The sequence below is a fragment of the Dipodomys merriami genome, unplaced genomic scaffold, assembly GCF_024711535.1.
Source record: "Dipodomys merriami isolate MVZ:Mamm:240054 unplaced genomic scaffold, mDipMer1.0.p SCAF_6, whole genome shotgun sequence".
NCBI lineage: Eukaryota > Metazoa > Chordata > Mammalia > Rodentia > Heteromyidae > Dipodomys > Dipodomys merriami.
In genome coordinates this window covers 48,125,432-48,153,150 of record NW_027206179.1, presented here as the reverse complement: position 1 = coordinate 48,153,150, position 27,719 = coordinate 48,125,432, and the positions used below count along the sequence as shown (strand labels likewise).

General features: G+C 37.2%; 1 protein-coding gene across 1 annotated transcript; it reads right to left on the bottom strand.

Annotated features, from left to right (window-relative positions):
- Positions 1–1,510: 1,510 nt before the first annotated feature.
- On the bottom strand, positions 1,511–6,858 carry Pcdh20 (protocadherin 20). Its single transcript, XM_070003310.1, has 2 exons — positions 6,673–6,858; positions 1,511–5,588 (listed from the first exon to the last, which is right to left on the bottom strand). Exons 1-2 carry the CDS (start codon positions 6,856–6,858, stop codon positions 2,859–2,861), a joined length of 2,916 nt encoding a protein of 971 aa, XP_069859411.1. The 3' UTR covers positions 1,511–2,858.
- Positions 6,859–27,719: the final 20,861 nt, after the last annotated feature.

Here is a 27,719-nt window from a genome sequence, read left to right as displayed (position 1 = left end):
TAAGTCAACCTACATACTGCTTCCAGAAATGTTTCATAGTACGGTCATGTCTGACATTTTCTCAAACACATTCAGATCACTAAGGATTTGGGATTTTCTAACACTCTTGTGAAATAAAACAGAACTGCTTTAAGAAAAGTGTTTTTAAAATTAACCCTCTCAATTTCTATTACTAAAAGCAAAAATACCAAGTATAACTTGTAAAAGCAAAATAAGTTCAGGAAATATACTTTAAAGAGTCACACAATAAGAAACAATATATTTTTTTCTCCCAGTAGCTGAATTTCTTTGTTGGTTTTAAATTTCTCAGTTCAAATTAATGAACAAGTTTCTCTATAATATTAGGGTGTACTTGATAATAATACAAGATCAGAGCTCTTCTTCATTAAATTGGGCAAGGAGAACTTACTGGTACTTAAACTGTTAAATGGATATTAGGATCTTTAATGAATGGAACATTTATTTTGTGCCAGCTCCACTAACAACACTGACACGATTAGCATACATTTTGGCAAGTCTTCTAGCACAAGGTGTTAGGAAAAAGAGCCTTTTATCTTTGAGCTTAAATTAAGTTAGCTTTCCCTGCCATTAATATTTTTAATGTAAATAAGCTGCTTTTGTAAAGGAAATCCTACCTCAAGAAGTTATTCAGACGTATGTCTTTTTGTGAAGGTTAGAAACATTTCTCAGCCTGGATATGAAGTCCATGCCCCCAAATGCAGGAACTTTCTTGTGATTTAAAAATGAATAGATTTTAAAAAATTCTACTAATAGTAGAAGTTATTGAACTTATAGAGGATTGAGGTTTTATTGATAGTACAATGTGCATCTTACGAGGTTTCTTTTTGTAAACAGAAATGTGCAGAAGATATGACTAGGAAAGAATGGTTTCTTCCACTGCTATCAACCATGGAAGACAACTTTTGGGAGTTAAATGCTCTTATACTCTCTTAGCTCAAATGTCTCTCACATACAAAGATCTTACAAGAAAAAAATTGTTTTTTACAGCCAACACTGTTGTCTTGAATGTTTGCTATTTCCCTTATTCATATTAACAAATTGGAAGGAAAATAAACCAACAAAAATCCAAGATATTTGCATTCCATTCTCTGTTTTGCTTTGTATTTTTTTCCTTAAAAATCATGGTAAGCTACTGACACACAGCTAACTAGGGATTTTCTCTAAGAATGTGGTACCTTAAAAGTTTATAACTAATATTAAGCCAACAATTTACTAATATGCTTATACACATTCATGTGTGAAATTTTTCATCTGAATTTAAATACCTAAAGATACTCTCTTTTACTGTATATCTGCAACTACATGCATCCTCAGTAATATCCCGTAGAGTAATGAAAGTTTAGTTTAATATAATCTTTAGCATAGCAGAATTCTACATTTTATCCATTTCATCCAAAGATATATCAGTATCAGGCACTTCAGTGAAAGAACCATGTTCAAATATAAAATGGTAAAAATGAGAAAGAAATTATGAAAATAGATACCTTTAATTTGCAGACATATAAACACGTTTGGTACATTACAGACATAAGATGGCAGGGAGTAAAATAACCCAGGTTAAGCTAATAGGTTCTTTGCTTACACATATAATTTTGCTATAGCTCTCAATATAAAATAAAATTCCAGCTCAGATAACGAAGTAAAATTGATAAATAACTGAGAAGACAGCTTGCTATACTGAAGAAAAAAAGCAACAACTCAGTTAAAGCAAAATTACCAGAGGAATTTGTTTTGGGGCTTACAAATAAACTCTTGGACGGAATCCAAAGCCCAGGGGGAGATGGTGGAGGGGAAGGCAGAAATGGTAGCCAACAAATCGAAACAACAACAAAAAGGAAATATAAATTCTACATAAAATGCCCAACTGAAAGAACCCGAAGTGCACATTAGCTTCTAGAATGATTTTAATGGGACTTTTACTTTTCTCATGAGAGGGATGTTTAAGTATATAAAAATCAAATCACATCCCAAGTACAAAGTGCAACTGACAAGTTGTGAATGCACTAAAACTTCATAGACACTGAAAGAGCAACTAAATCATCTATGGATCGAGGTGTTTATTTGTTTCAGTTGTTTTTCTGGGGCATTATTTCTAGTTACATTTTCTGTAAGAATACATAGATTTTCCCCCCTGTAATTATAACAAGTGCAATGGTGAAGCAAACAGAAAGCAAATTGTGTACACAGGAAGTAAAACGCTCTTCAGCAGGTCATATTTATAGCACATGGCAATGTTGATATACTTACTCAAAGCCTCCACCTTCAAACTACTAATGATATACCTGTGAGGTAATAGACTTTCTGTGGATAAGTATATTTCTTTTATTTCTTATGTATTTAAATAGGGGAACATTCAAATTGCTTTAATTTCGTATTTATTTAGTGTTAGAAACAATATATTTAAAATATACTCTCTCATTAATCTCATGTACAACTTTCATGTACAATACCTCACAGTTCCCTGCAAAGGAGCAGCTGATGCCCTCTTGTGGTCAAAGGAAATTTTAGAAGAACAACAACAACAAAAATACCATTTTCTTACCTGACTCCCAGGTTTTACCAATCAGCTTGGTGTATGAAAGCCGAAAATCAGTTCCAAACTTTTTAGATATATAAATAACATTTTTATAGCTGTTAGTATCTTTTTTCATTTAAAAATGCTGTACACATTTTATAACCTCTGAATTTGAATTTAAAAACCTGTAAAGAGCTATTTACAACATATTACAAGTTATAAATTAGTGGTCCTTCATTGGAACTGCCAGAGACACTCATATTCAAGTGTCAAAACCTGTCCCAAGTCAGTTAAAACATTTCTGTTATTCCAGAACAAAATATCAAATATTGGAAATATCCATCGGTTTCCTCTCTCTCATATGCAAGTCGATTTTTCCTTTCAGTGGAATCTGTACTTCCAAATTGTCATCTTTCCTGTGATGTTTTTTCCCTTTCCTCAAGCAGATATATATGCCCATCCCTGTTACCAGTGTAATGGAACCCAAGCTTATGACAGACAGAGCTACTAAGGTAGGCACACAGGATGCAGACTCAACCTTCCTGTGGGTGGGTTCTATTGAGATCTGTGGTTCCTTCTCTTCTATGTTAATCTCTGGTTCTTTCCTTAAAAGACTTTCGATGTAGCTCTCATTGCTGACAGTGTCATTGACAAACAGGTTCACCATGACGGTGGAATGGAGAGGTTCAGGATAACCATGGTCACTCACTTTGACCAGTAAGCGATGCAGTCCATAATCTGTCTGTAGCAATGCCTCTTCCAATGTTATGTTGCCTGTTTTGGGGTCAATCCTAAAGGACTCTGGTCTAGGGCCTCTCCTCCCTATGATGCTGTAAGCTATCACAGCATTCATGCCTGTGTCTTTGTCCACAGCATAGACCTCTGTAATTGGGGAGCCAGGGAGAGTGGAAGGCAGTACCAGCAGATAAGACATATTAGACTGAGGAAATAAAACCAGAGGGGGGTTGTCATTGATATCAAGAAGGAGAATTGTGATTTTTGTGGTAGAAGAAAGGGCAGGCTCACCCCCATCCACAGCTTCGACCCACAAAGTATAGGAGCTTTGCTGCTCTCGGTCCAAAGACACTTTAGCTCTCAACATGCCCTTTCCTGTGTCGATAACAAAAATGTCACTCTGGTTCACCACTGAAAGGGCAACCCATCCATTTTGCCCAGCATCTGCATCAGTGACACTTATGATGCCGATCTCTCCATAGCCTGGGAAGTTTTCGGGCACAAAAAAGCTGAAGTCCTTGTTGATGAACCTAGGGCTGTTGTCATTTTTATCCAGCACGGTGAGAGCCACAGTGGCCACCGATTCTCTCGGTGGCTTCCCACAGTCCACGGCTCTGACTGTGTACCTGTATTTTTCTTTCTCTTCCCTGTCCAGCTGAGTTGAGACAGTCAGAACCCCTGTGACACTGTCTAAGGAAAAATAGGAAGGAGCGTCGGGTCCCAGGAAATAGGAAACTTGGCCTCTCTCTCCACTGTCAGCATCAGTGGCATACAGCTTAGTCAAAAAGGCATTGGGTGCATTGTTTTCTTCAATGGTTAGTTCAATCAAGGGCTGAAGGAAAACAGGTGCATTATCATTATCATCTAAAAGTTGTACTTTAATGATTCTTTTGACGTGAAATCCCTCTGAGTTCCAGGCCACAACAGCTATTTCATAGAACTGCTGTAGCTCGTAGTCCATAGGTTTGGTAGTCTCTAGCAAATATTCATTACTGTACGGTTTGTAGGGTGATAACCTAAATGGCCCATCACCCTCTAGGTAGCAGTTAATCTTGTATTTACCTTCTGGATCTCGGATGGTGAAGAATGCAATAGGGGTGTTCACGGGTTCCAGTTCTTTCAGATAAACCACACCGTCGATCTCGTTCGCTATGTAACGTGGGACAATTTCGGGTGGTCTGAAAATGACTTTGATAATAGACACCAGGGCAGTGATCACAGCAGGGATGCAGCCTGGCCCGTTGGCGAGGACGGTGAGCTTGTGCATTTGTAAAACACTTCCTCCGATCTTGCTGAAAAGTGTAATGACTCCAGTCGTTTCATCGAGATGGAATAAATCCCTGGATGCCTGTGGGACTTTCTGGCTGTAAGTATAAGTGATCTGGGCATTTGTTCCTAAGTCTCTATCCACAGCCTGCACAACTGCGATCGGGGTGCCCACTGTAGCATTCCCATATACAGTGACATTGATTTGTGAATCTACGAAGAGAGGACAATTGTCATTTATGTCACTTATGCCAATTGTCAGGGTGGCACTTCCCAACAGTGGCGGAGACCCACCATCCTCTGCTATGATGATGCTTATGTACTCGTCCTGCTTTTCCCTGTCCAGAGCACCCATGACAATTAAGTAAGGAGTGCGCTCCCCATTCTCATTCTCCTCCACGTCCAGGGTAAACATGCCATGGTAGTCCAGTAAGCGATAGGTCTGCACTCCATTAATGCCTATATCAGGGTCCACAGCAGGGTGCTCTATGGCCAGCCGGGTATTGACAGGTGCATTTTCTGGAACCCACACCAGGATCTGGGAAACAGGGAACTGCGGAGCATTGTCATTGATGTCTCTGATGGCAATTTTCACCTTCACGAACCTGAAGTATTCTTGAGGCAGGACCAACACATCCAGAAGCAAAAGGCAAGAATCAGAGGAAGGGGAGGAAGAGATGGCAATGCTGCTGCCCCAGGCAGCTGCTCCACCCTCGTCCACACACAGGGCCTCTCGGTCGATCTCCTGGGTAGAAGTGTGCAGCTCCCCAGATCTGTTGTCCAGGGTCACATACTGGCCACTCAGGCCTCCGGAAGCCAGGCTGAAAGAGAGAGGCGGGTTCCACTGCGCACCAGCGCGCTCCGGTGGCTGCTCCTGCTGTGGCTCCGCTCTCCCCGCAGCCCTGGGCACCAGCCGCAAGTCCTCAGCCAGGCTGCCAATCAGCACCCCGGCGGGTAGTCCCTCGTTCAGGCTGTACAGGAGCTCTGTGGCCCGGCTGTAACTCGCCAGGCAGGTGAAGGGTCCCACGAAGAGGAAAAATAGAAGCACATGCTGGAGTGAAGGGAAGGGAGAGGATTCATCATACACGTGAGGAAATACCGAGATCGATCCGAGTTAGATATCAGGGCCCCCGGCGTGGGAAAAGGGGGTGGGGATGGGGTAAAGGCAAAAAACCCCGCAAAAAACAGAACAAACAAACAAACAAAACCCTTGCTGGAAGGAAAGGCTTGGGAGCAACCCAGTTCCCAAAACTTGAACGTGTATTTCTCAGTACGTTTTCTATTCGACCCACCCCTTCCCCCCGACCCCCTGCCAACCCCTCTTAACCTCCTTGGATCTCCACGTCCTGCCATCCGACAGGGAAACCTCTATAGGTTATGGGGCAAATGCGAGGGTCCCAGACAGACCAGGTGGGCGATTTATTTCTCATGTGAATAATTCAGCTGTTAAGGTCCCCGAACACAAATGATGTAAATTATGTCACATCCCTTTCTAAGAGTACCGACCATTTCTTAAAGCATTAGGAATAACAGCAATAGCAATAATCGTGTGGACTATTACAGCAGCAGTAATGACCCGAGACCCTCAGCAACCTTCTCACCTGCTATATACACCACCCAACGTTTTTAGGTCGGGGGGGGGGAGGAAAAAGAAAAAAAAAGTGCTTTTCCTTTTAGCATGAGATCGAATCCAAGTCTGGATCTCTACCTTCCAGCCGAGCCTACCCTCACCCCACCCACCCTCCTCTTCCTTGGGGGGAAATGAAGTCCACGCGGGAAATTGTTATGTTCAAAACAAATTTGTCACTAGGCAGACGCCAGCAGCGGGGTAACCATCTTCTCAGATGCCCAGAATCTACAGCGGATGGTGCGCACCCTCCGCAACCCTCCCCCCGCCCCCCCGCCCCCCCCTCATCTGACTGCTTTTCTGCTTCAGAAACTTCCCCACGCGACCCAAAGACTTGGCTCTTCCCCGCGAAAATCTAAACACATCACCCCAAACTCCTTCCGCCCCACCCCCACCCCCGTCCTCCGGTGAAGTTTGAATGAAAAGGAAAGCTTTGAAGACCCCTTCGGGAAACTGCCTCCTCCGAGTACCGCAACTTGTCTGGGATGCAGGACTCTTGGATCCTTACCGGCAGGTTCCTGTGGCTGCTGCGGCTGCTGCTGCTGCTGCTGCGGCTGCTGCGGCTGCTGCGGCTGCTGCTGCTGCTGCTGGGACGACTTAGGCGCCCCATATCCAGGCGCGGGTGCCAGGTCGCCGGGCGCCAGCTCACTGCCAGGGCCGGAGAGCTGCTGCGCGCATTGCCTGGGCCGCGCATTCCCGGGAAGGCTGCAGTCAGCGCGCTCCAGAGGGGAGGGTGGCAGAAGACACTCCCTCTCCGCTCATGCAAATCACTGGGGAACTTCAGCCAATAGTCTCCGGCTCTTCAAATTAAGGACTGGCACTAAGCCGGACTGAATAGTGAGGCGGGGACAGAAAGGCGCATTGAAGGTTTCCTGCCCCGGTACCTCCAGACCCCACACCTCCCGCGCCCACAGAGCAGAATCTAGGACTAGCCAGGGAAGACTGCCATCCCGCGCCACCTGGTCCTGCTCTGAGCACTGGAGCCGGTGCCTACCAGCCTGTCTTCTGGCCACACCAAGTCAGATTGCTGGTCTACAGGTTGCTACTAAGGGAGCGTTAAAATGAATGGATAAGCCCATATTTGTATCCGACTGAGGGGAGGGAAAAGAAGAAGGAAGTCGGCTTCACAGAGCAATCACAAGTGAGGTACACCCTCCCCCCGCCCAGATCCACTCAAAACAAAAAAAACAAATACAACCTGATTTACTGCCCAGAGAATGTTTGCACCGCAGAGAGAGAGAGAGAGAGAGAGAGAGAGAGAGAGAGAGAGAGAGAGAGAGAGAGAGAGAGAGAGAGAGAGAGAGAGAGAGAGAGAGAGAGAGAGAGAGAGAGAGAGAGAGAGAGAGAGAGAGAGAGAGAGAGAGAGAGAGAGAGAACTTTTTCTCATTGAGGAGTCACAACTTCTACATAACGCGATGTGAGCCAGATAAACAAATATATGAACTCAGCGCAGGTTTCCACGTAGTCACATAGTTCAGTTTTGAATCTTCGCTGTTGGTGGTAGCAGAGCTGTAGCTGGTTTCCTAGGTGCCTGCGTGAGCATCTCTAGGTATCTCTCTTGTAGTTTTATTTTAGACGGAGCCCAAGCTTCTGACCAAAATAAAGACAAAGGAAAAAGTGGAGAGCTATGCCCTGTAACCCAAATGGTTCTGACCGAAATTAATGTCCACATCCTATCTAAAGGAAACCCTGGAGGGAGAGAACTGAAGCTTAGATAAAAATCTAATTTCTTTTTGAATTACTAGTATTTCTTTCTTCTGCTCCAGCCCTATTGCCTACTGGGCAAAGGCTCTTGAGAAAGAAATCCTGGAGAAAGTTGGAGCAAATATTGGGATATTCACTCTGACTGATCTTAAGTAGTCATGTGACTTGGAATCACTCATATTTATTAAACTCAATGCTCAAGCCTCGTGGTAGACTCCAGTGCATTGACTCAGTGAAACTCTTTGTGGGGTGTGTTTGTTGGGGGCGGGGGTCATGTGGGGTTTGAACTCAGGGCCAAGGTGCTGAGATTTTTGCTCAAGGCTAGAGTTCTACCACTTTGAGCCACAGAGCCACTTCCAGTTTTTTGGTGATACAGGCTAGGCTTGGCTTTGGGCCTTATGCTCGGATCTCAGATCTCCTGAGTAGCTAGGCTTACAAGCATGAGCCTCCAGTGCTGGCCTTGAAACATAGAAGTAAGAGGAAAAAGCTATTGTCCTTTCCCTGAACAGGCATTTCTCTACACCCTCTTTTATCAGTAGGCTCCCAGATCCCTTCCCTCATCTTATTGCCTTAAACATAAGACCTCACCATAAAACCTGACTTAGCTAGAGAACTCCAAGGCCTTCCTCTTGAGTCAGACAATTAGGCATTCTCTGTGCTTTCCAAAGGAGTTCTTTACCCTATTCTACTGTATGCTAACCAGAACATAAATTGTTTGGCTGAGCTAAACTGTTTTGCTTCTGACCCTATATTCTCCCCATTTCCACTAATCTTTGAGACAGACTTCTAAATATTAACAATGCACTACATGAGAACACCTGGTGTTTAGCAGTTTGTTATTGTGCAAATGATACTACATATGCAGTCAGCAAAACCATATAAAACAAATCTGGGATATAATAGGAAACTGTGTGATAAACTCTTGTAAGCTCTTTCAAGACCTGACAAAATGGGGAACTCATGTGGGACGTGAGTTTAGAGGCATTGTGCAGCCAGAAAAAAAAAAAAAAGACTGAACAGTCAGGAAGCATGATTTGCTTCTTCCCTCTCAGCTGCCAGCTCTGCCCTACCGCTGAACTCTTATCATTGCTGGTAAATATTTACACTGAGGTCTGTAGTTTAAACATACCTGAGTTAAAAAAGAAATTCAGTACCAATATGCTTTGGCTGTCTATTTATGTCTTCACAAAATTTCCATACCTCCTAAAAGTTAGGGGTGCATGGATAGAAATAGGAAATCAATCTTTAGCCAGAAAACCTATAATCTGAAGCACTTCTGTTTCTATACAGATGGAAAATAAATTAGATTCTATATTCTCACACAGCTCAGGTCCTCAGGCTTCTTTACTTGGTTAGATAATCACTTGTTTTGTTTTTTGTTTTTGTTTTTATCTTTGTGCTAAAACTGTAGGGAAGGTTTATGGCTTTGGCTTGGCTTTTACTCCCCTTCTTCCTATTTTGTTTATAGAGAAGTTACACAGGAACTATTGTTTATGAAGATAGTTTAACTGGAGTAACATCTCTCATCTCTTTGTAATTATTTTTTCAACTATCTTTAATCTCCCCTGTACTTGCCTGGTTTTTGCAGTGGACACTTTTGTGTACAAAAGTATCCTTTTCCTTTATACCAAGACAGGAAATGTTGATCTGTTGGCATATATTCCACCTGTTCCCTATAGAAAGGTTATTAATATTCCTCCTCTTTGTTTAGCTGAAAAGAAATTAAATCTACCCATTTGCCCCTAAATTACTGAGAATGTTTCTGAAAAGTATAAACAATAGCACATGATATTCATGTAAGTTGAAATACAGGATTACAGAAATACATTCTGAAAATAATGCTTAAAATGAACAATAATAATCACTCTAATCACTCTGTTTTAAGTTACTGTGCTGGGAGCAGAATATGTGAATGGAAGTTTGTCATCAGCACTGTAAGATCTTGGCACAATACTGAGTACAATGCTACATATCACATGCCAAACTGTTAACTGAACTAACTTGTTATAATCTTTGTCTTTGAAGATCTAGGCAGAGGTTTCATTGCAGCTTTATGATTTTTAGTTGGGCTTTTAGAAAAGTTTAAAAGACCAAATGAACTTCTTTCTTTCCATCTACGATCTTCTTCGTCATTGGGAAAGCTTGCCCAACCTCATGTCTTATGACTTGCCATATTCACAGGTATTTCTGATTTAGAGAGATTTCATGTTATTAGTCCCTTGAAAATAACACTTGATAACTTTTTAAATGTCTCATTTGCTCTGGACCTACCTGCTTCCCAGGTGTTTTGTAAAAAATAATCTACAAGAATAGTTGGATTATTTGCCCTCCTAACACTATTTTTTCTATAGACAAAGAAACAACATGATACAATAACTGATACTTTAAACTGAGTTAGAGGATTTGGATGTCATTCTCTATAAGTTCCAGTATGGCTTTAGGAAAGTTGTCACATCTCTGCTTCACTTTCTAATAAAATGTTTCCACAAACTACATGCACTTGTATGAATGAGATAGTTTGCGTTGTATGTGTAATTAATGATACTACATGATGAAAACAAGTTAATTTGTTTACTGTTTTCTGAATTATGTCACTCAAAAGCATTTTACTGCAAGCCTTCTTTCTTTGTGGCTTTATTTCATTAGAAATGTGTAAGTCATCTTACATGTGTGTGTCAAGATACTATTTAAAACATTATACATTTGGTAAAAACATTTTAAAATAATCATAGAGCTTTTTGAAATATGTACTTCACATATTGTATTTACATCTTTTAGTTAATTTTCATAGTGCCATCTGAAGTATTTTAATAATATGTCTCTAAAATTCTATGTCACCCAGGGCCTCATGCATGCAAGGCAAGTATTCTACCACTGAGGTCACCTTCCCAGCCCTGATAGTACCTTATTTTTAAATTCAGGGTTTCCTTTAAGGTGATTTATAATGTATGTACGTATACGAATTTATGCATGTGTTTAGTGTAAATTTTATTATATATATAACACAATGATAAAATGAACAATAAATATAAAATTAAAAGAAATATATGATATCTCTCTAATCAAGGTTAGGGGATTGGGGCTGGGAAGGTGGCTCAGTGGTAGAGCACTTGCCTTGCATGCTCGAGGCCCTGGGTTCGATTCCTCAGCACCACATAAGCAAAAAGAAAAAAGCCGGAAGTGGCGCTGTGGCTCATAGTGGTAGAGCGCTAGCCTTGAGCTGAAGAGCTGAGGGACAGCGCCCAGGCCCAGAGTTCAGGCCCCACGACCGGACCCAAAAAAAAAAAAAAAAAAAAAAAAAAAAAAAAGGTTAGGGGATTAAAAAAACTAAAGCAAGCTGAGTGCTGGTACTCATGCCTATAATTCTAGCTACTTAGGAGGTAGAGATCTGAGAATCCTATTTTGGAGCAAACTTTTCAGAAAAATTGGAGAGAGTCATCTCAGCCAATATAAACCAGAACTAGAAGTAGAGCTCAGGAGGTAGAGTGCCAGTCATGAAGGAAAAAAAGCTGAGCGAAATATGAGGTCCAAAGTAAAAAAAAATGACCATTTTTCAGTGATATTTATGTTCCAAACAAGCAAATAAGTGCTTAACATATTATTTACTGAATCTAAATAACAATCTTATAGTGTGGTTATTATTGCACCCATTTTATAGCTACAGAGTACATGATTTTTTGGTTTACTGGGCCCTGATATGTGGCCTCAAAAATTCATAGAATGAGTAGATCTAACTCATGAAAGTATTTGAGAGTATTTCCATTAACAAATGTTTATCACTTATCTTAAAAGGAGGACAACAACAACAATAGCATTGCTAAAGGTACAGTTTTGCTATATGATACCTTTTTGAAGTAAAAGATGTTTTAGTCCATTACTACTTGCTAGATAGATATGTGTGTATTGACACAACTTATCTGCATTTGGCGACCTTAGATCTCTTAATATGTATACTTAAAATATAACTGTATATTTTTCTTACATTTGAAAGTATTGAAAAGTTCTAAGAAATCTTACATTGTGTACTTTGAACTTTTTTATATGTCAGTTGACACAAGAGAGAAAAACACATAATGGATTCCAAATTTCACAGTGCTTTAAATCTTAAAATAGTTTTAGATATTGGTCTGAGGATTGTTTGATAATGAGAGATACCTTTAGAAAACAACACTTTTTGTATTTTCTGTTTACATCAAAAGCCTGCTCTTAAGCATCATGACGACCATTGATTATTTTATTTTCTTATTATTTTATTGATGTTTAAATTTTCTATTTTTTAAAGAAGCGGCTAGTGTGGGTTTTAAACAATTAGGCACACTTTAAATTATCCTATTTCATTTTCCTTATATGATTCAGACATTGTATAAAGTAAATAAGAAATCAAAATATTGGATCTTTTTCTAAAAAAGTTTACAGATAATTTCATAAATGAATATATATTTATTCTATTTATGTTGAGCAGATGCTTATATGATAAATTACTGCAATATAGTAATACACTTGTGTATCCTAACACCAGTACTTTTCTACTGTGTAATTTACAAATGGGATGTTACAAGCATTCATTTATTCTAATGGCTACCTTTTTATATTTTAGAAAACTTGATATTGAAAAGCTTTCCATGTCTCCTTTTCCCCTAAATATTCCAGGAGGATAGTGAGCAATAAAGGCCCGATGTTTTTTTTTTGTGTGTGTTTTTTTTTTTTTAAATTTTCATTACTAAATTAGCATCACTTCAACAGGGCTAAGTATAGCTGGGTGAAGTAACTAGAAAATTCCAGATTTAATTTTAACTAACATTTTCTGTTTCCTGTCCTTATCCTCAAAATAAATTTTAAAAGTCATTTACAACTCATTTGAATTTCACATTCTTCCTTCTCACTTCTGTCGGAGGTGATAATGAGCAGTGAAATCATCAAAGGAAAGGTGGTAGGATTGAGGAGGAGAAGAAATGAAGGGCATGGAAAATCCACAAAGTGGATCAGCACTTGCGGAATAATGAAGAAGGTTAACTGGATGCAAGTTAATTGATAACGTATATATGTCTTGCTCCCTGAAACCAGGTGTGGGAAACCTGCAAGAAGAGAAAAATACCCTCAGTGCATGGAATAAAGGAATTGTAAACCATCCAAATTAGCATAGAAATTAGGTCAAGGCCAAAGTAAATCCAGTGAAGGAAAGAATGAATTTTAAATGTTCTTTTAGGGCACTGATCTTGCCTTTCTTCAGATATCTGTTCATTCGCACAAGCTCAACCATAACATATGGGACAGTTTGATGAAAATTTATACCCAGGTAATGTTTTTGTACATTTGGCTCCTTTGCCTGGCTTGAGATTGTTGAAAACTTCAGCACTATGCTGGCTGCAATGTGGGGGTCAGTGAATCACTTTACCAATGAAAGATGTCAACATTTTCATGGTGGTATAGTTATATTCATGAACTGCTTCTATCTGGATATCTTCCTAAAGGAAGCAATTAGAGGCTTCTGACCTCTAGTGCATTTACAGCTAGCAGCTACCAATTATCAAGCATCCTACTTTTATGGCATGCATGGTGAGCATTGCGCTAATCTTCACAAGGTCTACAAGCTAATGATGATTGGAGGCTTTCATGAATTAAATAGCTGGCTTGAGGTCACACAGCCATGAAGTGGCTGAGTTGGGACAGGGCAAGAAAAATTTGAAGTAATTCGTTATAATGTGTGTGTCTGTGTAGAGATGAGTTGTTCTAATATTTACTGAGGCAACCATATGTTGAATATTGAATATATGCCTCTCATAGGCTGGCTCAGAATTTGATAGTAATAGAGCCATACAAATATCATACTTCTGTAAAAATTAAATAATTATGCATTTCCATAAAAATGTGCATATGTTACATTCATTAAATAATAAGTATTTATTTTTTCCAAATTACTTAGTATAACAAGGAAGGATATAAATTTTGTGTTTCCATTATCTGTTTAGAATGATTAGCAATGAACATTTACTTGGGGTAATAATATACCTCTTGAAAATGAAATCATGCCAGGTGCTGGTGGCTCACCCCTGTAATCCTAGCCACTCAGGAGGCTGGGATCTGAGGATGGCAGTTCAAAGCCAGCCAGGACAGGAAAGACCGTGAGACTCCTATGTCCAATAAACCACTAGAAAACCAGAAGTGACGCTGTAGCTCAAGTGGTAGAGTGCTCGCCTTGAGCTGAGGAGCTAAGGGACAGCACCCAGGCCCAGAGTTCAAGCCCCATGACAGACAAAAAAAAAAGAAAAAAAAAGAAAATGAAATAAAATATGCCAAAGATCTACCAGTTACTGATTTAAAGATATATTTAAATCAGATCCAATTTATATTAATTTCATTTAGTATATAATAATTATTATAATTTTTATAGATTGCTTGTTACTATGAATATCTAAATGCCCCATTAGGCATATGTAGATGAAATTGAGTACTAGTGACAAAACTTTATTAATAACTTTAAAAATATTTATGTTTAGGATTTAAAATAAATTAAACAAATATACATAAGATAAATGTTGTTAGATAAATAACTAACACTACCCATTACTTTTACAGTTCAACACACTGATAGAAAAAGTTGAAAAGGAAGTTTAAAAAAAGAAAATTGATACTATACTCATATGAGGAGCAATATTTTAATGTTATTTTTGATAAATGGAAAGGATTAAAATTCCTTTACTATTCCATAAACATGGAATATATTCTCCAATAGAGTAATTTTCCTATTCTAGAAAGGAATCTATCTTTTGAACTTCCTTAAGTAAAAAACATTATAGCACACTGTCACTTCCATAGTCCAATACCTTTGGAAAAAGCCCTGAATCTATTAGTCCTGCCACAGCTTGTTAAACTATTCAGTAATGATCATAAAAGGCATTTTACACACAATGTGTACCAGTCATAAAGCTGTGAATCCTTAGGTTACCCTGACAGCTGTGAGCAAGAATATTTTAACACTCCTGTGGGATTTCTGGATCAAGACTGATTTCAGGTACTGTCTCCAACATATCCAGATAATATCTAAAAAAGAAGCTTTTATGGGCTAACCATGGATCTCTCTAATCTGCCTCATTGCTAAAAGTGCTGTAGGGTGTTACACACTGGTCTCTAGTGAAGCTACTTACCCTCATGTTCAAAGCAGCCAGGACCTCAGTTTTAGCATAAAGGACAAGTCCTCACATGACACGGACTGTTTAGCAATAAAAAATATTAGAAATCTTGAGTTAATTTTACATATTTTCTCTAAACGATATTTTTAAGGAGTTATTGACACAAAAATCCTACCAATATAGAAGGTGCCACATTTTTATTGTTTTGTTGTTTGTTGTTTTCCTTGTGAGCCCTTTACATACACATAGTCCACTTTCCTTGACTTCTGTGACACATCTTTAACTTTCACTATAGTTCTAGCCATCCAATTTTATACTTAGACTCTCCAATTCCACTTCCAAAGTCCTTAAATTCTATGCACCAAATTTTCTTCTTGCTGAAAGATGTTATCTAGATTGTCAAAGACACATCTCCTTAGGTGACACAAATAAGTTCTCCACTGAGGATTCTTACACCCTCTTCCAGCAAACAGCTTGTCCTAAGTAGAACATGTAGCACAGAGCAATGCTTCTAGAACTGTTTACACTTACAAAAGTATTAGCAGAGGTATTTCTAAATCAAAGTTACATTGTGCTATGAAATTAATTACTACTAGTGCCATCTGTTGGTGAAAGAAAAAATTGAGGTTCACATCTTCCTTATTAATACATAGAAGACTGTTCTTAGAGCATAGAAGATGTGGGTGTTTAAGGAAAGCACATACTAAAATAGAGCCCTGCTGCTTGAGGAGAATCAGCTGCCTGATTTGCAAGAGGATGGTATTATAGTGTTAAGAAAATAGCAACAGCTACTATGTTTGAACATTCACTGGGCTACTTATCTAAGTATAGGTGTATTGCGTACATACATTCTCACAATGACTCTTCCAGATAAATATAATGATATCCATTTTTAAAATGATGAGATTGTAATTTATAGCATTATGTACCTTATCAAAGGTTATACAACTATGATTTAAATTCTGCCAAGTATTACTTTAAATCAGACACTTTGGTCTTGAGTGTACTGGGTTCCACAGCTGGAAAAAAAAATAATGCAGGAAAGCAAGAATAGAGACACCACTTTTAAACCTTAGGTCTTAAGTTATGCTTAGAAAACTTGACTATATGTTTTGATTGATCAGAATAGCTTCTTTTTAGCTTGTTTTCCAGAGCTATTGTAGGGCCTGCTCTCTTTCACTGATCAATTACTGTGGTTTAGATAATAAAACAGTGGTCTACTTACATACCAGAAAGCCAGTGTATAAGAAAATCATACTCCTATGACTTGCTGCTGAATTTTTTCCTTGTAGATGGAAATGAGAAGCAAAAGAGGAGTTAGGGGAGTCAAACTGTAAAATGAGTGAAATGTGTTTTCATAGCCAGCTGAGCCCGGAAGGATCCAGCAGTAGCTTTGTTTCCCTGGGCATCTTTCTGAGATTGTGTTTCAGAACCTGGTCAGTCTTTGACACAGAGTACAATTTCTCTAAAAGCTCAAGGATTTGCTGAGGGTATAGGAGTCTGATGTCTAAGGGCATTGTTTTTCAGTGAAAGGCACTTTCAGGCTTCTGTTCTAATGTGAATTGAATCAGGGACAGGGTGTTTCTCAAGTAAGAGAAGGCATTTCACTGTCAGGACAAAAGAAAAACCATTCGTCATAATATTAGGTTTTGTGATATAAAAAAGATAAAAAAGAGATTTAGGCAAACAGAGGTTATACATTTCTATATATTTCTAGAAAAACCTAGACACAACAAAGAAACTTGAAGTTTAGATTCCTGATGGTGCAGTTAGTGACTTGAGATTGAACTTGATTTAGATGAAAAGTTAATGGATTTCTACCAATCACTTTTTTATATTAGAAAAATATTGAAATTCATCATCTATGATGATGAATTGCTTTAATTTTTCAAATACTTTCATTTTTTTCAAATATTGTAATACGCGCAAATAGAACCAATTTCAGTAAGCCCAGATTTAGTTAACTTTTACAATTAATGAAGATAGAACTAGCATTAGAATGAATGAGAGAATGAATGAGGCGCATCAACAATGGTTGATGCCTTAGCCTATCTGGTGTTCTAAACATCATTTCCTCTATACATGAAAGTTAGCCCTAGAGAAATTAAGGTATGCAATCATAGAGCTGGCTATTAGAAAAATAGGTTATATCTTTTTCTATAATTTTTCATTGAACTCTGGAGATGATACATTTTAAAATGTCAATTTATGATTTATTAAATTATTATGAATATGTCTAATGTTTACACTTTAAATTTCACAGAATAAACAAGAGCATCACTGAAACAATACAAAGATAGATCTATAAGTGTATGTCGCTTTTGTTTTTACAATATTGGGAATTGAAAACAGGAACATAACTTGTTTAACTTGCTTACTCATCTGATACTCTTTCACTGAAGCCAGCCCTCCAATCTGGCATTTTGATAGTTATTTTGTAGATAGCGTTTCATGGACATTTATGGTCTGGTTGGTTTTGAACCAAAATCCTCCAGATCTTAAATTTCCTGATTAGCTAGAATTATAGGTATGTGATCTGGTGCCCAAAACACAAGAAAATTCTTTTTTAAAAAACATTATTAATTAATTTAGTTATTTAGTTAGTTCTGGTCCTGAGCTTGAACTGGAGGCCTAGACACTGGTTCTGAGCTTCTTTTTTTCAAAACTAGTGATGTTGTACTTGAATGACAGCTCTATTTGCAGCTTTTTTGGTGTTTAGTTGAAATAAGAATCTCACAGATTTTCCTGCCTGTTCTGGGTTCAAACCATGAGCTTCAGATCTAAGCCTCTCAATAGGTAGGATTAATAGCTAAATTGCTTAATTTGCTATTATGGCAACATTAGTTGTGGCTTTATGATGGTTAATAGTTGTTGTCATCTCCATTTATTCCATAGGTTTGAATGCCATTTTAATCGTCTCAAAGAAGAAATACCTTTTATTATGGTCTTTAAGGTTATGATCCATAAATTACTCTTTTATTACAAAATGTATTTAAAGATACTGTTTTTATTCTATTTGTCTAAAAGCAGTTTCTGTTTTTGTTTGGTAGCAAATGCTCCACCTTAGTCTCCATTTGACCTCACATTCAATGTGATTATATGTATATATCACCACCCACAGAAATTTTTAATTAAAGACTTAGAATTCTTCTACTTTTACATTTATTCTGGTATCCACTACTACTCTCTTTAGGTAAATTATTACTGCAAAATTGTTCTAAAGCAATGCACTAAAATTAATGGGAAACTTGAATATCAAAATATTTCAACAATTTTCCCCTCTAAACATGTATATCTCAAATTGTTTTGTATAGATCAGTTACATAATATGCACATATTCTTCCTGTCGCTATGAGTAGCGTCCAACAAAAATTCAAATAAGAATAATATGTACTGTTTCATACTATGTGACTTTGCCCAGTTCAGCTTTAGAAGTGAGCAAAGGGAATGCAGATAGTGATATGCTGAGGAAAAAATGAGAAATGCAGTAGTGGTGGTAATAAACATAGTTTATTTTTCTCAATGTGTGGCTGGTCTAAAGATCGCCTTGGGGATACAGTTGAATGGTCTGATGGGAATTAAAGAAGCAGAAACATGTTGAGACTATATGTTGAGAGAAATTGAAGATGGAAAAGTTGATGGAGCAATACCTTGAAGGAGGTCTGTTAAACAGTGGACATAGCTGATAATGATGGATTTGTGTGATCCCCTGATAAATTTTTCTTTTCTTTTTATACCCCTTTGAAAGTCAGGTTTTGGGTGTCTTGCTGATAGATTTCCGACTAACTTTCAGAAAAATCTGAGCCAGGATTTATTTCCTCTGCTGCTGAGTAGCGATGGGACTGAGGGCCAGTCACTCACTGTCCCCAAAGTCCTGTGTTATTTTGTGTAATAACACAATGGAGCTGGAAAATCCCTGACATAAAACTGACATCAGTTTAAAACAGTTTAGTGGTTAAAACAGGTTTTCCTTGAATTAGTATTTTCCATCCTTCTTTTAACCTATTAAGTATGGGGAAGTAAAAATAAAGAAACAAAATAATGTGCTTTACACATTGTGTAACAGTGGGTAGTGAGAAAATTTTCAATTGGTTGACTTCAATGAACTCAGGTGTTTGTTTATGGGCTAATAATACAGGCATGCAATCCAATGGTTTGCATTCCTTCTTTCTTCTTGATTTTTTCATCTTTCTTTCCTTGAAATAAATAGGGCAAACTGTTTTTATTCCTTAGTCTTTAGCAATCTGCTATTCTTTGCCTGAAATGCAAACTTGATTTAGAGGTAAATATCTATTGTAAATAGTATTATGTGATATACTATTACTAAATACAAAACACTAGAAATAGTCATTAGAGAAATATCTACTTTCAAGATTTGTTGTGTTATGAGCCTATGGTTCTTAAAGAAGAAGGCAGAAAGTATGTAAATTATTGTACAATTTCACTCATTGTAGTATTTAACCTTTTAAAATCAACTGTAAACTCAAGATTATTTTATATAACCATCTAATTGGCAATTAAACTGTACATATGTGCAAAAATTTCCAGGATAATTGGCTAAAGAGTAAACTGGAAAGGTATTTAGACTTCCATTCTAGGAATTTTCAATGACCATGCATTAATTTGTTATGTATTCCCTTCATCTATTGCTATCAAGATTGACATTAAAGAAAAAAGTATGACCATTATGCCAATATGTTCCTTGGGCGTCATTAGGAAGTAGACAATATCAAATAGAGAGAAAGAACTCTTTTAGTTCTTTAATAAGTAAGCCACCAAATGAAGTCAGTGTCTGGTATAATGTCTTTCTTTATGCAGAAGTAGCTTATCCATCCAAATTCTGCAGAAGTTTACTTGTCCCTCCAAATTCTGAAGCAGCAGAATTTCTTCCTACCAACAATAAATAAGTAAATGAAGATTTAAAAAAATCTATCTCATTACATGAGTTAGTGAAATGATCTTTGCATGAACTAGTTTAGGCAATTTTGCATGTAGATAGTAAGTATTGATTTTCTAAGGGACTTTTTAAATTTTTTTCTAATTTTTCTAGGGAACAAATAGTAATTCTGCATGTTTTGATGTTTGTAACACAAGACATTTGAAATCATGAAGGGCAACACCTTTACATACTTTATAGAAACCTTCTAGCTTGAATTATCTGATTGTTGCTTTTGCACAGGGACACAAATAAGTACCCTCATTATCACAGGCTATGCACAGCTTCACACATACAAACACATCAACTTAAAAAAGTACTTCCATATAAAATACACTTACATTTCTGCCTACAGATAATAATTTTGAAAGAATAAGAACCAATACAAATTTCCAGAACAATTTTTTTTACATTCCCAGATGCTATCATAAACCGATGTTGTTAGACACATTTTGATTTGGGGAAAAGTTGAAGATATATACGTTTAAAATAGTAAAACCTTGAAACCAATATGCTTTTCTGTTTCCTATCCCATTAGCTCTTTACCAGTTATTTTTTAGCATGAAAGTCATAACATAACAATTATTTCTGTATTGTACTATATAGAAATAGTCTATGATACAGCACTAATATGATACAGCTGAAATGTCTAATACCTTAAGTCTTTCATGGCATTTCTTATCACATTGACACAGGGACAGCATTCCTCTTCTAGCCAGCTTAATTTTCCCCTTGCATGCAAGTGTTGGAGACTCATGAATATTTAAAAGTTATTCTGGAGATAGGAACAGTGAACCAATACAGTCACAATACACAATTTACCCATATGAAAATGGAAATAGTTAACTTTAGGAGATGGGTCGGTTTTTGATAGATGTGTATGTTGGGGGGGGTGATGATGGAAAAGGTGATATTGACCAAGATGCATTGTATTCTAAGTTGACATGTTGAACTGAAACCCTTTTGTACTTAAAGATAATTTTTTAAAGAAAAATATGAAAATAATCTCCTGTTGTGTTATGGGTTAACATTGAGATCGATCTTTTTTAGTTTTTCCTTCTAGACAGTAGAATTTCTTGAAGAATGATAAGTTTACTCAAGTTGAATAGAGCCTTAAGGCTGTATTGCATTAGCATGGTACTGTGCTTTCCTGTAGCAAGTAAAGGTAGTTTCATTTCCCTTTAAGTCTAAAGAAAGAAGGATAACAAGCATATCTTCCAGCTATATGTTGTAAGGTAAATCAGATACAAAGCCAGTCACAAGAAAACAGAGAAGACATTTTGAGTGGTCAGATTAGGAGTCTTTATTAAAAGATGGGTATCTGCGTGGCACTGGTGGCTCATGCCTGTAATCCTTGCTACTCAGGAGGCTGAGATCTGAGGATCACAGTTCAAAGTCAGCACAGCCAGGAAAGTCCATGAGACTCTTATCTCCAATAAGCCACTAGAAAAACTGGAAATGGTGCTGTGGCTCAAATGGTAGGGGGCTTGCCTTGAGCTGAAGAGCTCAGGGACAGTGCCCATGGTCAGAGTTCAAGCCCCACGACCTATTAAAAAAAAAAAAGATGAGTATCTAAAGATGGACTCTTGTCTCAAAGATTTGCAGCCCTGAACAAAGCCCACATCAAACTTTCAAAGACAAACAAACAACAACAACAACAAAAACACATGCTTGGGGTGGAGATGCTCAAGCCTTAACAAAAGCAGACCATATTTGAACTCAGGTACATACTCAGGTACAAGCTCAGGTACCAGCAGAACTTTTCCATCTCGGGAAGATAGGCCTCAGTCTTTGGGAAATCTTAGAGGCTACTCAGAGGCCAGTGATTCAAGCCATTTAAGGAGGTAATCAAGGCAGATTCAGAACATTCTCTCTGCAAAATTTTCCTAGGGCTATGACATATGCATCTCTGAAACTGGGCTCTCCAAGCTCACCTTGAGCCAGGCATCTAAGTCCAATGAATTGCCTCTCTCATCACTAGGCTTTTCAGCACTGGGTAGAGAACTCCCTCCATCCAGCAAGAGGCACCTGGATGGCTGTAAGAAGGTACTTAAACTAAGCCTCCTCCCTTCATATGGATTATAATTTTCCCTTGAATTCCAGGAAATTTACTAGACATAACCATGTTCAATAGCACTAATGCTTACTAGGATTATGACACAGGATGAATGACCTATACTAGGGTCAATCAGTGGGAACGGAGTTTGTAATTGCTTCTAGGCACTTTGACTTGGCAATAGAAAGGATAAATGAATTAAATTTGGATCTGTTTGGAAAAATGGAAGGGAAATTGGGTTCTAGCAAAAAATCATTTTAATTGGCTGATATGCTTTACTTTAAATAGATAATTAAAAACCTATTATTAATGAAAGTAATACAATTATTGTGTGATTCTCTCTATGGTAGTTATGTAGACAAGTCCAATTCATAGAAAGAGAAAATAGAATGGTATTTCCCAGGATCTGGGAGAAGCATAAATGGTTAGCCATTGACCATGGTGTTCCACAGTAAATAATTTGATGTTTGTTATGTATAAGATTGAAATATACAGTAAATATTAAAAGTAGATCTTGTTTTGTGTACATGTATTTTTTTTTTACCAAGTATGAGGATGCATATAATTCATTCTGCTCTTTTTCCTGTTGAATGTTGGGTTAGAGGATCATTCAGTGTTCCTCTGTATATCCATTCAGATGATTCCATGAGATGTAGAGTTTGCACAAATTTGAAATGAATTATTGTTTGTAATGATTTGTGGACAGCTTTCGTGTTAGTCTCCATGATCTCACTTACGTCTGCTTGTGGATGAAGGTCTTGCAAGGTCTGTGCCAGCTGGATGACTGGGCCCTTTTTCCTCGTTGTCTTTCATCTGAGCTTTTTTGCATCAATTTGTCTCATGGTTCCCAAAGGGCAACAGTAAAAACTGTCATGACTCTGAAAGCCTGGGAAGTAGAACAATATAATTTCTTTCACATTTCATTCATCAAAAGAAGTCAAAGTCCAGTCCAGATTCCTGAGAGGCAAATTTACAGCCATTTAAAAGGAGGAATAAGAAAAAAGTCACGTTACAAATGTGACATGGATGAATAATGCTGGTCTTTATTGTGAAAATCATGATAACCATCAGCCACAAAGTTATAAAAAACAGATGAATAATGAATGCAGGTAAAATGACACCTGGTAATATAAATGAAAACCATCAACTACTACTCTGCTGGGAATGTAAATAACTTTTAATAATTTGGGTGGAGAGGATGTGATAGTTTTGGGAAGGTTGTTCAACAGGAAATTTATAAAATCTATATATGAAGGAAAAAATAGTTAAAAGAATGAAATGAAGGCTCAAACTTATGAGGAATTATTTGGAGGCTTGAAAAATATTTGTGTCAAGAACTACTTCTCTCCGTAATGGGCTTTTGTGTTGGTGGGGAGGTGGTAGATAGGGATGTCAATTTTTGAAAGTATGAACTACTATTATTATCTCATTACTATGTATCACTATCAAATAAAACTTAAATAAATAATCAAGCAAATCAATAACAATTATTTTTCCTTAAAGTTATTCTGAATTAGAATCCCTAGAACATATTCTTTTTTTATATTTTTAATTGTAAAAAATAGTCTACAGAGGGGTTACAGTTACATGAGTACATTTCCTATAGAGCATTGTTACCTCCTTTGTTTTTCCCCTACCATCCTTTGCCTCCCCACCTCCCCAACTTCCCCCTCCCCCCTCCAAGTTATAAAGTTCGTTTTCTACATTAGTGTCTTGTACATCTCAGTATTACAATGGGTCAACCTGTATCCTCATTTCAGCATTTAGTTATTTCCCTTGCCCTCCCCAAATTAGAAAAATGTATATACAAGATTCAGGGCACCAACATCAAATACAGTGGAAATGGGTTATACCGTGGGGGAAGAACTTACAAGAGAAACAAAAAAATGACATAGTCTATTTTAGATACATTAAAAACAGTAGCAACAAAGAAAAAATTGTGTCTCTATCTTGGGGTTCATTTCACTTTACATCATCTTATATGGTCATATGTACATAGCTTTTGACCTTTGCTGCTTGTCCTAAACTTATACTAGTTACTGCAAATAAGGGAAACCATAGGACCTTTGGGCCTGGCTTACTTCACTTAATATAATTTTTTCTAAGTCTTTCCATTTCCTAACAAATGGGGCAATGCCATTCTTTCTGATGGAGGCATAGAATTCCATTATATACCACATTTTCTTGATCTATTCATCTACTGAGGGGCATCTGGATTGGTTCCATATCTTAGCTATGGTAAATAATGCTGTCATAAACATAGTTGTGCTATTAGCTTTAGTATAGCCTTGTTTGTGATCATTTGAGTAAATGCCCAAAAGTGGGATTGCTGGGTCATAGGGGAACTCTATGTGGAGTCTTTTGAGGAACCTCCATACTGCTTTCCAAAGAGGTTGAACAAGTTTACACTCCCACCAACAATAATCAATAGAAAACCAAGGAACTGGGAGAAGATCTTGGCTAGTCATACATCTGACAAGGGTCTCATATCTAAAATATACTTAGAACTTAAAAAACTAAATCCCCCAACAACAAATCCTCTAAGAAACAAATGCCCGACAAATAAGTGGGCTAAAGACTTAAAGAAAAGCTTCTCTGAAGAGGAAATAAGAATGGCCAATAGAAATATGAAGAAATGCTCAACTTCTCTAGCCATAAAAGAAATGCAAATCAAAACAACAGTTAGATTCCAACCTTACCCCAGTTAGAATGGCTATAATCAAGAAATCTAATAACAATAGATGCTGGATGGGATGTGGCCAAAAGAACATATTTTTTTTTTTGGCCTAATTAAATGGTTTAGGAAAAGACAGAGGAGAAATAGACATTTGACAGAGCATAAGCTGGGACTTGAAATTACCAGGCTGAATTATTTACCATAGCTAAGATATGGAACCAATCCAGATGCCCCTCAATAGATGAGTGGATCAAGAAAATGTGGTACATATATACAATGGAATTCTATGCTTCCATCAGAAAGAACAACACTGCCCCATTTGTGAGGAAATGGAAAGACTTGGAAAAAATCATATCAATTTAAATTACCCAATCCCAAAGAAATTTAGGTCCCATGGTTTTCCTTATTTGTAATTATTAGCATCCATATAGGATAATCTTATCAGATGAGCTGAAAAGCTCAAAAACCATGTACAAATGACCATATAACTTGATGCTAAGTGAAATGAACTCAAGATATGGACACAAGAGGTCTGTCTTTATTATAACTATTTTAAATGTACCATGTGATTTTATTATTTTTGTTGTTGTTTCCTTTGTATGTTCTTTCTCCTAACTGGTGTATCTCCTGTTTTCACTGTAGTTGATTTTGATATCCTGCATCTTGTATATGTCTAATCTGGGGAGAGAAAGGGTAAAAACAAAACGCTGAAACAAAGACACAGGATGACCCATTGCAATGAAGATACCTACTGGATTATATATTGGAAATGAACTTTACAACTTGGAGTGGCGAGGTGGGGAGGGGATAGAAGTGTGGGAGCTGGGGGAGGGAAGGGATAGTGGGACAAAAACAAGGGAAAGGGCAACCGAGATCGACAAGTAATGTACTCATTGCCTTACTCATGTAACTATAACCCCTCTGTAGAACATCTTAGCAATAAAATAAAAATAAAAATTAAGAAAAATTACCAGGCTGAGGAGTCAATTCATTTATAATGGCACATGCCATGTTTCCTTGAAAGTAACTTCTTATCCAAATCTGCTCTCTAGTTCAGAGCATGAATGCTCTGAGAAATTTAACCTGAAAGTTTAATATCTGATGACTGCAGAGAGTAACAATGAAAAAAATCAAACAAGTGTTCCTGAATCCACTCCTACATTGCTAACAACTGGCAGGAAATCTTTGTGCTTGGCTGGGATTTGGGATGGGGAAGTAAACATCCTCAGTTGTATATGATATATGCAAAAGTGTCCTCATAGTCAAAGTTCTTGAGGCAGATCCAAGCAATGAACAATGCCCTAGTAACAGTTCCAATGGTTCCGTGTGTGTTTTGCATAATGTTTTGAATTTAGTTTGTATAGTATTGGGAATGATAATTTTGTTTTTCTTCATAAATCCCTGCCTTTTGCAATGTCAACCAACCAAGCATGCCCAAGAAGAATATTCCATTTCAATTCAAGAAAACAATAGTCAAAGAAAGCCCACAGAATACAGAATGATGAGATGACAGCTACTGAATAAGGGAGAAATCTGAACACAACTATTTTTGCATAGTGTGAAATTACCAAGTAATAATTCACTTTTCCACACTATTTGTATCCTATCTATGGCAAGTACACGTGACAAAAGGAGTATCAAAAGGCACTGGATCATGTTAAGGATTATTGTGCAACATTCACATATTTATTTCTTTCAATTATTTTACCTTTCCTAAATGACCACAAACTAATTGTACAGTATGAAAGGTCAATATTAATAAGGATCATAAGCAAAAGATTATGCTTGACAACAAAAGGAACAGAAATCTGCATTTGTAAAAGCAGTCAGAAAGTGTTTTTCCCCGCTTCTTCCATCCTTTTATTCTCTAGGCATTCTAACTATCACAATTACAACTTTCTCCAGATTTTATCATGATACTGTCTCTGACTGTGACTCTTCTAATGTAATAATATATTTGTATGTTTGACATTCTATTTTGTTTGTGTAGTCTCATGAACAGTATGTTGGAGCCCAGTCTCTTGACCTGGTTAGATAGCATGAAATTAATTAATACATTTCTCTGCTTTGTAACTTTAGGCTTGATGATCTGATTTATTTTGGCCAATGAAATATTAGCAGAGATAGAGAAAACAGGAGCTTGAATGGTTTTAGTTTGCTATTGGGTTTGCTCTTTGCTCTACATCTCAACCACTGCATAGGAAAGAATGTATTATGGCCAGCTCATTGGTCCAAAAAGGATTAGCAATGTGTGGAACTGAGCTGTCCAGTTGAGCCCTGACTCAGTCTGTTAACTACCCAGGGATGAAGGCAATGCTATTCTTTTGTTATTTGAGGTCACTGAATTTAGAAAATCATTTCTATACTTCTGTAGAAATTGGATAGAGTTCTGTAAATATGGTATATTTTCATGTACATGAAATAACTTTATATGAAAACATGACCTGATTTGCTCCAGATTTCTTTAGTTTTACTACTGAAAGTCTCACAGTAAAAGAAAAAAAGAACCTTTTCTATTCTGGGAAAAGTGTGGTAGGTACATAAACATATAACACAGCTTGAAAAATTTTAAGCATCTTAGGACAACTTCCTGTATCTCATAACAGATTTCCCACTTCCACTTGAAGTGTTACAAACACACACCACTCCTTCCCTCCCCACATGACAATGCTATAATATAGCACACTATACAATGTATTATAATGCTATATATGCTATATAATGCTATAATATAGCATTCTGTACATTATGTGATTTTATAGTATTTACAGAAAAACCTATGAGACTATATAAGATAATACTATAAATAGCTTATATATAGTTCAATATATTATTTAATAGATGCACTATTAAACTAACAATAATAACACAAGGTTTATAATATATTCCATTGTAGCTTCTTTAAAATAATATTTTAAATCTGAAAATTTGTAAAAGATGTATTTCTTAGGTTTTCTTAAAGATATTGTTGAACCAAGAATGAGGGACAAATTGTTTTTTTGTTTGTTGTTGTTCTTGTTTTGGTTGTGGGGCCTGACCACTGTCCCTCAGC

Excerpts from the sequence above, each read along its gene's own strand:
- Pcdh20 (XM_070003310.1), bottom strand. The coding sequence starts at position 6,858 with ATGCGCGGCCCAGGCAATGCGCGCAGCAGCTCTCCGGCCCTGGCAGTG. Across the intron at positions 5,589-6,672 it reads GCAGCCACAGGAACCTGCCG|CATGTGCTTCTATTTTTCCT; the intron begins GTAAGGATCCAA and ends CCTTCACTCCAG.